We start from the raw sequence: 12,058 nt of genomic DNA, 5'->3' as shown, positions 1-12,058 counted from the left end.
GATTGTATTTTGTGATTTATCAAATGGCACTACAACATTACAAACAAATATGACAAGAAAATAAAACTTCATGCACAATGACAAGCATAAAACGGCGCAACAAAGTGTGCTTTTTTATATCTCTTCTTCCAGTCTTGCTAGAATATGGTGACATGCACATGATGTCATAGAATCCGGAAATCAATAGTAGCCACGATTTCTTTTTCTAGGTCATTAATTAGGAATGATAACCTTCCAATTGACAGAATATAAACAACGAATTTCCTTTAATATACATACAACAAGGGCCGGAAACAAGCAAGAACCTTGGAACAAAATAACCTCTATGCTTATGACCGTGAATCCTAATTTCATGGGGACCAAAATTTTCCCCTTCTCTGATTTCTAGAAGACCTGCTGATGTCCAATGTACTCCCCTATGAAGTACTAAAGAGGAATAACTAGTCCAAAATATGAGATCAATTGCCAGAAGCTTGAACTTCACACCAACTTATAACTAACTAACTAACTGAACTTCTACTTTGTCAATTTGACATCAATGAGTGAATCTGGTTTTGTTTCAGGGCCAAAGCAATCGCGGGTAGTCGACCCTATTCGACCAGGCGGCCAGTACCGGAAAATAGATCTTCCCAATATGTTCTTTGCTGGAAGGGGACCCCTGAAAAGAAATAGTGCAATTTTACATGCTAGTTAAACTTCCACTGTTATGTAAGAGGTTAACAATTAAGTAACATGAAAAAATCAGCAGAAAGAACTGGATGAATTAGCAGCATTACCACACATGGGAATCATAACTGTTATTTCGGTTATCTCCCATTACGAAAACTGCATTTTCAGGCACTTGCTGCAAGGAAAATATAAATAAAGATGGTTAGCTAGCTGAAAAAAATATCACAACCTAAAAGAAAAGGATAGAGTTCATATTCAAGCATTCATATATGTGTAAATAACAGTCACGTCATGCATACAACTCCCCTACCGAATAGCTCCATATACCCCACTTACTTTTAGGGGACTTTGTCATTTACCATACAAAATCTACAAGTTTACTATAGGAATCTCACCAATAATTTCTCTGAAGTCGAATGTTTCTTCTAACATATCACAAAAAGATGGTTCGTGGAACAAAACCAACAGTGTCTCCTAGAACAAGCGACACAAAAGGATGCAATAATTTACACAGAAATCTCTACCGTTCACTTGCAGCCTAAGAAATGCCTTACCACTGGGTTCATGTCATAAGAAGGTGGCTCAAGAATGAATTCTTCATCCCTAGCCTCACCATTTACAACTAGTTTTCCTTTATGAACCTGCATCATAAAAGATAATGAAACATTAAGATTTTCTTTTTTTCATTTGAGAAAGTTCTGGTGTTAAACTTAACAATTCACACAGGAATTAAAATTTAGGTAGACTAACTTAATAGAAAAAAATCCCTTTAGTTTAAGCTACCAAGAGTGTCTTTCTTCTAATGTGCATCACACTTTGTGTCTATTTTCTCATCCGTGTTCCTTCTGTTACTACTGAGTTCCAAATATGCAGTTACATACCACTTTTCAATTTGCATGAACTGGATGCTAGGCTTGCAGGCTCTGAAATATCAAAATATTTGGTGGTATCACTTTGTAATTCTTTGAAGTTATTTATTCAACATGTTCTCCTCTCTTAGGATGTTTTGTTCTAATTGGGCTGTGCAAAGACCTGGACATGATAAAATAGTTTCTTGCCAGCATTTTGGTGAATATAGAAAAGATGACCTTGAATACCTAAACAGTTGAAAATACCAATTATAGTTTGAGCAATTCCACAGAGATGGGCATATAATAAGTGCCTTCACTAGAACACTAAAAGCAATTGGCTGCGAATCAAAGAATCAGCCAGAAACTGTTGCCTGGTGAGAAACTGAGAACATTCTCTCAGTTGGCTGGAACCATTGCCTGGTTCAAACGTAAGGAGGAAAATACTAACTGGAGGATTTTATGTATGGAAAACAAATAAGAACGACATCAGTGAAGAGATACAGATATTCACCTAAAGTTCGTTTCCGATCCTGAAACTAACCTCAACAACATCTCCAGCCCTGGCAACTATTCTTTTGATGAAAACATCATTATCAGTATACCCAACATCCTGAACAGGAAGAGTCACAATCAGGAAACAGCTTACATCATCTGGAAACACTGCATATAAGGACGATCTGTAATTACCTGTAGCACCGGAGGGCTTTTGAATATTACAATATCATTTACACAAGGCTTCCTAAAGTAGTATGTAATCTGAGAAATGTTGGTATTGGTGAAACTTGTAATCAACTTAACAAAAAAACTCTAGAGTTGGTAAAATATCAAATAAATCCAACATGAATAAGAACATAATAAAGGTTTGAAGGTGCGATAGTAGTCTATAGAATTAGCTTGCATTTTATATCAACTTGATAGCTTTATGAGCTGCTCTACAAACCCCAAGAATATCATGTCTTGATAACGACACGTACTTTGGACAAAGGATCAGGTAAAAAGCTTGATGCAATTGAAGAAGATGCTTGTTTTCTTACCTTTTGCAGAGGTTTTATATGTAGTTAATAGTTATCACATATTTTCCAACCAGATATAATATGATCAAAGTCTGCAGAGTGATTATACCCCAGACTATACAGATTCATCTCAGAACTTCTAAAACGCCGACAGGAGATATACATAGCATAGACCAAAGCATATTAGCTAACTCGGAGATGATTCGCCAGTATATATTCCTTATACACAACTCTAATCTCAGCCATGGCACAAATGACATATTTAGATCTGTTAGTTCAGAGAACAACAGAACAAATTATAATGATTCATATTTGGACAATATTATCAGTGGTACATATTTACCATATTATACTTTTGCACCTGTTAAGATCTTATCCAATACTTCAGCAGACCAGCCATTGCCTGCAAGGCTAGTATCCCAATCGCATTTATGAAAGTGAAATTCCAAGCATAGTAAGTATGGCAGCAGACCAGAAACACATCTGTCATTTCAAAGACAGCACATTGACTACTAATTACACCCTCTGTTCACTAATGTAGGATGTTTTGGCTGTTTATATTAGTGAACAGAGGTAGTAGGAGTATAAAGCACCCATTTTGGTTAAACTTTACAGTTGAAAAGCATTTTTCTTCTTGCAGTCTGAAAGATTAATGTGGCAGTGCACGCAGAATGACATAAACTACAGCAAGCAATGGTGTTCATGTGCAAACTCCCCAGGTTATAAATCTCCGGAGTAAATAAAGTTGGGCCTTTTATTATATAAATAAATAAGGACGGACCTTCTCGGCGACGATGCGGTCGCCGACGTCGTAGGTGGGGAACATGGAGAGCGAGGGGATGAACCGCGGCTCGGCGACGAAGGCGCGGAAGGCGAGGGAGATGGCGACGGCGGCCAGGACCGTCTTGGCGTCCTCCGAGGTCACGGTGAGCCACTCGGGCAGCAGCCCCTCCTGCTTCCCCCCCTCCTCGTCCCCGTCCCCGCCCCCACCACCGCCGCCCTCCCCTCCCCCGCCGCCACCGCCGTCGGGGTCGGGGCCCACGGGAGGCGCTTCGGGCGGCGTTTTCGGGGCGGCGCGAGCTCGAGTTCGCCTCCTGAGGCGGAGGCGCGGCGCGGCGGTCCGGACGTGGAAGGCGGCGGCGGTGGCTGCGATGGGGCTGTGGAGGAGGGGTCTGGGGGAGGGCCTGAGGAGGCAGGCGGCGGTGGGAGCCTGCGAGGCGGCCGGGAAGAAGTGGACGGAAGAAGACATGGCTGCGGAACGGGCGGGCGGATGGTCGTCGGCTCGCCGGCGTCCGCCTCGGCCGCTGTGGCTTGGTGGAGTGGGTGGGATAAGCCGGCCCGCGACTTTTTCTTTTTCTTTTGGAGGTTTGCAAATACAATATTTATTTGCTCCCTCATTCTATGTCGTGGGCCAGTAAGAAATCGGGCCTTGAGAAACTGAAGGCCACGCAGGAGAAATCATTTATTTGCTTATATATATATATATATATACACGTATTTCTACTTTCATGATCCATCGAATGCCATTGGCAAGGAGACCACCATTTGTTTTCAAATACATGGTATGGATTTATGCTTGTACGCACACATGGATGCATGGGGGCATTTCATTGATTTTTACTAGCAATTTTGTTCATCGTGAGGGTGGCAGCTTATTTAATTTGCATGGGAATTACGTGCACCTGTTTTGCCATTATATGTTACCCAAAGAAGGACATTTTCAATTTTTTGTCTTCTAAAAACCTCCTTGGCAATGTAGGCAGCAACCATGGTGCTAGCCGCGCGCAAGGATGAAACTGGAGCTACCTCGACCAAAGTATTAGACCATTCATCTGACCAGCGTGCAATCATCGAGGCGAATTGTGGCTTGAAGATCAGCTGCATGGTTCTCCTGCCGGATCCATGCGACTTGATTCTTGAAGTAATATCACCGCTTGATGTATAATATATTGATTGCAAGTTCAATCTTGGTGAACTCATCTTAGAAAGCAATTACTTTCCAGCCTTCAAGTTCTAGCAGAGTTTAGTGAATACATACATGAACTAGTTCCCCTGCTAGCTTGGATATAATCCTAGATATGTCAGGTATTCAGTGGATATAGGTCCACCCTTGGTTATGGTACCGGCTGTATGGATTTGTGAGATATCATAGTATAATTTTTGTGTCCAAATAGGTGTACTAGAACATGGTAGTACTTATAATTTTTGCGCAAATTTAATGCTAAGGTGCCTAAAAGCTGTAAATTTGGATAACAGTGAGCTTTCAAATCAGCTAGGTGTTGTTAACTAAACACATCTAGCTATGTTGTGAGAGCTCCTATTGAACACCCGCATGCGTCCAACAGTGGAGTTTTCGTTGAAGACGCACAAATGGGCCGCCCCATGCGAAGGGGGCATGACGTAAATTTTCACGACAAATAAATGTGGGCGCATGGATTCGAACTACAAACCTCACAAAAATAAATGCGGGCGCCTGAATTCGAACAAAACCTTTAAACATGAACAATTTTTAAAAAGGTGAACACAAATTTGAAAACATGAACAACTTTTAATATACGATGAACTATTTTTAAATATACATTAACCATTTTTAATATAAACTGACGAATTTAAAATACAGACTGATTTTTTTTGTGTTATATGCTAATTTCGTTTTAAATATACATTGAACATTTTTTGTTATGGAACATTATCTAACTGCACATTGAATTTTTTTAGAAAAAATGATCAACATTTTATTAATATAGGGTGAACATTTCCCTCAATACACAATGAACATTCCCTTTTAATTTTCTTTTCATGTTCATTTTTTCATTTTTATTTTCTTGTTTCATTACTTTATACTTTTTCATTTTGTGAACGTCTTTCAAATTCATGAAATTGTGAATCTTTTTCTAGTTCACTAATCTTTTTCCGTTTTTTGTAATCGTGAACATTTTTTCAAATCATTATAATTTTTTGAATTCAAACATTTATTTGACCTCCTGAAGTTTCTTGATATCATGACCATTTTTAATTTGCAAAAAACATTAGTATTGGCAAACTTTTATTTACACGTTTGCAAACATGTTTTGAAATATTAATGTTTCGGACAAATTCAGGAAGTCTTTACGAATTATGAACTTTTTTTCAAACTCGTGAATACTTCTTTGATTGGGCGAACATTTTTACAAATTTTGTGGAAAATTGAAATTCCTGATTTTTTTTTCATGAACATTTTTTGATATGTAAGAACATTCTCTGAATAGTTTTCCAGTCAGGAAACAATTTATGAATCAGTAGTTAAACAAATTCTGGAACAAATAATGAAATTTGCAAACAATTTATAACTATGAACATTTTTAAATAATTTATGGACATTTTGTGAGATAACCAACAATTTTTCAAATTCACGAACATTTCTTTCAAAATTGTGCACATAGTTTTGATTTCATAAATATTGTTTTTCAGAATCATGCTTTTTTACTGTGCCGACAATTTTTTCACACAAATTTTTTGTGAATCTGCAAAAAATTATGATTTACTTAACATTTTCAAAATCATGTATAATATTTTTCAATTGATTAATATTTTATTATTTCTCGGTCTTTTTAAAAAAATCACATTTTAGTAGCCCACCCTTTTTTGAAATCACCAATTTTTTATAGAATAAAAAACAATTACAGAATAGAAATATTAAAAACAATACACAATAAATAAGAAAAAGAGGGATCTTCTGCCCGCACATGGGACGGGACAAAAACACATGCGAGGGGACCGGACGGTATGTGTTTCCTCTCTGTTCAGTGAGTAGGTCACTGAATAGAAGCTTCCCAAGCCTAGTTTAGGCCGCGCCACCCCCAGCCCATCCGCCCCTTCTATGATTTGGGCCAAGTTCCGCCTCTAATGTTTCCCATTGATTTGCGGACATGCCACACCGAAGAAAGAATAATGCATACTTGAAATCACATTGAAGCTACACTTGGAACAATAATGGAAGTAGCAAAAAGGACTACTTGTATATGGTTCATGTTCCATTTAGAACATCCAAATTCAACATTCAGCACTCAACATTGTAGCATATGCATATATCCCTGTGCATCAGCATCCTATCAATCAAGGGACATCTCGTCAATGTTCTATCATATAGGCAAGCAAAATTAAAGAGTAACTATCAAACCTTTCAAAAAAAAGAGTAACTATCAAACAAGATACTCTCCAGTTAAGGAGTATCAAACATATTTGAGAGTCGAGACAATTTTTTTATAATTGATACCACCCTCATTTTAGCATGGTACATTATGGTTTTTACACCAAACCATATGCTTGGAAGATATAGTGAGTAACAATAAATGAAGACCCGTACATAGGCATGCACAACCGGAGCAGTTGCACAGGCCCACAAAATCCCTGGCCCACACTTTCTCAAAGTACTACTAATATCATCACCAATCAAGAATCGTGATATTTAAGATTACTGAGTCTTTAAGTATTAGGTTGGCCATAGTAGGGGTATCTTAGCTAGTATCATGCATTTAGGACTAGCAAATATGATGATGTGATAGACAATTAAAAAAGAAATGGAGGGTTAGAGTAACATAGATAGATAACATATCATGTTAAATACTATGCTACTATGTTTCATGCATGTTAGTAAGTGAGGTCACCCATGATACTAGTTTGTGATACTATGCATTATAAAAATAGTATCATAGAATAGTATATTATGCATAATATGACTATATGATACTCCCCATTATGAGTAGCCTTAGAGAAAACTATGCATCCCATTGCCAACGTCTATCCACCCAAGGCACATGTCCCAACTCAGGGGAGAACGAAGTAAAGTGTGGGAACTTCTTTTTTAGACCGCTTCCTTTTTCCATCATCTTCCTGAAAAATCATCGCAAATTAAATCTTTGTCAGCTGACTCTTCATCTTCTTAAATGACAATGAATTGCATGTTCTCTCTCACTATTACTCCACCAAGCGGAGTATGTTGTACAGTTTGTTAGTCATTTCGGAGCTTACAATGATAAGATTCATAATTTATTCTTAGCAATTGTTTTATCATATTTTGTAGTTTCACTACTTGGTCGACGTGAAGAAGTGTAGGGAGTCTTTTTCTCATGCATGTTCTTTAGTGCAACTCACAATGCTACTATAAGCTCTTCTTAGCATCATGTAAATATTAAAAAAATGCTATTGTACAACAAATGATTGTGAAAACAATATTTTAATTGGATTTATTGAACATGGGCCTAAATTGTGATTTCGCACTTGTCCCAAGTTTCTGAGAAATTGCCATGCATAAATGCAACCAATTACATTTGTCTTTCTCCAAACTACTTGATTAAATTGAAAATTTCTCTGTAAGACTAGCCATGTTGTGGATAATAACATACACATGATCATATGCCATGTTACTACCTTGGTAGTGGATAGTAACATAAGTGTGGTGTCATGTAAAGCTTTATTTATTATGTTATAGACTCATATTGTATTGGGATATGTGATGTTATGGTAACTAGCTAAGTTACTCAAATTACCTCTCTCCTTAGTAATTCATCGCCATATAGGCAAATTTGCTGAGTTGGACTTTATGTTACTGTTAAGTTACATCCGTTATGACCAACCTAATGCTTTTATCTTGCATGTCAACCAAAAAATATAAAATAAACACGCTTAAATATTTGAACTAGTAAATGTTCATATAAGACACTCTGAGATCGAGTATCATCCCTCATGGACTTGTATTCCAAAATATAGAAGCAAGCACTGCAGAGATAGATCAATCATGGACCCATTACACAACCGGAAGTATTTTGCAGTGCCATACCGAGCGAGAGGATCCTGTTGAGAAATCATTGGTTGCTTGAGGCAAGAGTGGCTCCTACTCAAGGTGGATTGTGGTGGCGATTGGTGTATTCATGAGAAACAAAAGTGAGAGAACGGATAGATGGGAAAATTTAGTTAGGGGCTGAGAAGAAGTGTGACTTTAAACCACATTGGTGGGTAATTTTGTCCATTATTGTGATCTAACGGTTGTGACTTTTTAGTGTATTGAATTGATATATGTTTCTATTTTTTGTGGTATTTTCAAGCTTTTATTTATTTACTCTAGTTAGTCGGCTATTACTTTTAGTAATAGATTTAACTTCGTGGAGCAACAGTCTATAAGTTTGTTATGGAATAGTTGCGTCTCAAAATGATACGAATAGAGACCTTGATGGAGCTTTGTTTTTAAATCAGAGACTTTCATATTGATCATGTCTATTTAATGATTTTAACGTCATTTAATGAATCAATAATACCGTATCACTCGTTCTTTAAAGAACGACTAGTGATAATATGTTAGGTAATTATCCCGCGACTCCAATATAATATAATAGAGAGCTTTTAATATCTTTTTGCATATATTAAGATAAGAAGTATTGCGAAGACCAAGTCTCTTCTTTTTTGTGAAAAGCAAAGACCAAGTCTCTAATGAACGATTTCCCCATTGTTAATTTATTAACATTCTTAATTTAATATTCTATTTCTAATAGCTAGTGGTAATAGTATTGCCACCTGATCCTCTTCTTGTCCTTGTTATTGCGGCCACTACATGTCTGCATTCCCTTTGTCATGTTCCTTTAAGTGGCTAAAGGCTTGATCTCTCTAGCCAACATTCATGTATTTACTGTGTTAGTACTCTGTCTCAATGAGCGTGCCAGGAAAAAAAATGTTGAGCCCCCGGGCATTTTTTCCATGAGCCCTTTTTTAACAGAAGTAGACACAGATGCGCCTTATTGTTCTGAGGACCGATGACTCGATGCTTAAACCGTTATGATATTTATTGGATTTTAAATAGATTGTGCTCATCAAATTATAGATCTAACTATTGAAATAATTCTGATGATGTGGTTTACATGGTGCCTTGAGGAGGACACCCGTTACACAATTTTAAATAGGTCATAGCCATTAAATTGTAGATCTAACCATCAATATAATTTTGATGATGTGGATTAACGTGGTGCCTTTGGAAAACACCCACATTTTGCTTTTAGTATATAATATAATAGAATAGGTATATAGATAGAATTGATAGATAGATAGATGCTAGCCTCAGATGTCTAGGATGGAACAAGTCTTGATATCCATAACTAATGAAGAAGAAGCCAATCAAAGCAAAAATAACTGGTCTTGGGACATTAAGTTTTGCAAAGTGAGAAACAGTTGAGCATGGTGAATCATTGTTCACCATACTAAGATTTGCATTTCTTTATGATGGCGAAGAGTTCACAGAAGACATGGCAGATTTCGATGTAAGTTTCTCTTGATTTGTTTTTAGAAAAAATCTGCTATGGTTTTGTTTTTGGTGCCTTTTGAAATCGAAAAATGCAAAAGAATAACCATAAGCCACTTTTGTTCTTGGTGTTTTTTGTAGCCTGAAGTAGACCACCAGAAGGCAAAAGCCTTATACATGCTCCTAACAAGCGATTCTAATAGAGTCACACAAGAAATGGGAGACGAGATTAGCACTATCTAGATCTGTTAGATTGATCTCTTTCCTAATGGGCCCAACAGCCCATTGGACCTTGACTCACGTCCTGATCGGGGGCGTCCAGCCCAAGCAAGGCTGGTGGGCCCCTTTCACGCAGTGCTATATGTAGAGGAGGTGGGGACCATGGCACGGGTTACGAGGTTCGCCGCCGCCACTGGTTCCCCACTCTCAAACCTAATCCGATCCAGTGGGTAGCACTGAAGCGATGGGAAGTCCATCACCGCCGCCACCGGATCTCTCTCTGCTTCCCCACCGTAACCACCACGTCACGGTGAACGTCAGAGGAAGCTCATCGAGTTCATCATAAGGTAATTAATCTACCACATCATCCGAACACATCTAGCCTAAGATCCACGGGATCTATCAATGGTATCAGAGCCACGAGGATTTAGATGAGTTTCGGTTGAAACATGTACAAGAAAAGTTTCCCCTCCCCGATATGAACCCTAGAAGAGGGCAAAGATCAAGCTGAAAAGCAAAAGAAAAAGAAAGTCACCGGATTTCCATCCGGCAAAGAAGCGCCGCCGCAAGGCCGCGCCTGTTCCTCTCGATCCCCACACGCATCGGCAAGCCGAGGTGTGGGGAAGAAGAACCAACCTCCTTGGAGGCAAAGTATGGATCTAATTAGATCCAAAAGGAAAACAAACAAAGGAATCGGATCAGTTCCGAAAAGATAAAAAAAAGGGGAACAAATGGCGGGGTGTTTCTGCCACCGCGCACTGCAAAGTAGAGAATGAAGGGCGCCAGTGCCTAGGCAACCACGGAAACAAAGTCTCTCTCTCGGGCTGCAAGCGCCGGAGAGACGCTCGGCCGCCTAAGGCCCTGGTTTCTTGTGCGCCGCGGGACAGGAAAAAGGAACGGCACCACGAGCACGCCATTCGACGGCGGTGCGCTTCCACGAAGGGAAACGCACCACCGGCGAAGGAGGTGGCCGTGGCGCCACAGGATCCCGCGGCGGGAGGGGGAAAGGGGCTCGGCGAGGCTGGCACGGTGGCTTTTGGCTGCCGCCGGCACCCGCAAGAGCCGTCGAGCAGCTCAGCTCGGAGGGAGCCAGAGGCTCGCACGGGAGAGGAAGTACTAGCCGGCGCGCGCGGCGCGGGACCGTAGGTCGCCGCTGCCGGCGGCCATCCTCAGAACCCCGGCGGGGCTGCAAGCCGCCGCGCGAGGGAAGGAAGGCGGGGCCCCAGAGAGGCATCCTCGGCGGGGCATCGATGCCGCCGCGCGAGGGAAGCCCTCGGCCACCGCACGAATCATTTCGGCCTGCACCGGCCACAAGGAAGAAGCGAGCGATGCGAGCTCCTCCCCTCCAAAGCAACTCGTGGGAGGGAGGACCTTCGGCGCGCTCGACAGGAGGCAGGTTAGACCTCACCGCCGGCGGCCGTTACCTTTCCTGGCCACGGGCTGCTCGGGAGAGAAGGGGCGGGCGCCAGAGACGAGGAGAGGAACGGGACAGAGAGAGCAAACGGCGCTGGAGGGGGAAATGGGGTAGGGTTTTCCCCTCACCGGTGGTTTGTCCCCTTTTTGTTCTTGCGAAAAGAAAGCGCCACCGTCGGATGAATCCGACGGCTCAAATTCCCCACGGAAAAAACCCTACACCGACCTGGGCCGTTACGGGCCACAAGGGGCGCTGGTCAGCCGCACCAGGCCGCCCGCTGCGCCAGGCAAAGGCGCACCCGAGCCGAGGCAATGCCTCTGGCCAACGGGAGCAGGCCGACCCAACACCAGGCCGGCCCAAGCACATTTTCTGATAAAAAAGGGTTTTTTAAGTTTTCTGTCTTTTTTAGGCAGATTTAAAAGTGATTTCTAAGCAATTTTTATTATGAAAATATGTTTGGAAAGAAGAATTAAAAATGTTCAAAGTTTCTGTAATTTTATACAGAATTGCAACATTATTTTTCTGAAAAGAAAAATAAAAAGTTCTGAAAATAAAAGAAAGATTTTCAGAAAAAGAAAAGTTCATGAATTTTATAAAATAGATTATAAAGTTCATGAATTTTTAA

General features: G+C 40.3%; 1 protein-coding gene across 2 annotated transcripts; it reads right to left on the bottom strand.

Moving 5' to 3' along the window:
- Positions 1–213: 213 nt before the first annotated feature.
- LOC123411121 (chloroplast processing peptidase-like) lies at positions 214–3,890 on the bottom strand. Of its 2 annotated transcripts, XM_045104048.1 has the most exons (6): positions 3,315–3,890; positions 2,208–2,276; positions 2,062–2,130; positions 1,224–1,310; positions 777–844; positions 214–658 (listed from the first exon to the last, which is right to left on the bottom strand). In XM_045104048.1, exons 1-6 carry the CDS (start codon positions 3,780–3,782, stop codon positions 517–519), a joined length of 903 nt encoding a protein of 300 aa, XP_044959983.1. In that variant the 5' UTR covers positions 3,783–3,890; the 3' UTR covers positions 214–516. The 2 variants fall into 2 exon arrangements, with proteins under 2 accessions (XP_044959983.1, XP_044959984.1); XM_045104049.1 differs by lacking the exon at positions 2,208–2,276.
- Positions 3,891–12,058: the final 8,168 nt, after the last annotated feature.

The sequence above is a fragment of the Hordeum vulgare genome, chromosome 7H (assembly GCF_904849725.1).
Source record: "Hordeum vulgare subsp. vulgare chromosome 7H, MorexV3_pseudomolecules_assembly, whole genome shotgun sequence".
NCBI classification, from domain to species: Eukaryota; Viridiplantae; Streptophyta; class Magnoliopsida; order Poales; family Poaceae; genus Hordeum; species Hordeum vulgare.
This window is presented reverse-complemented; position numbering and strand designations above follow the sequence as displayed.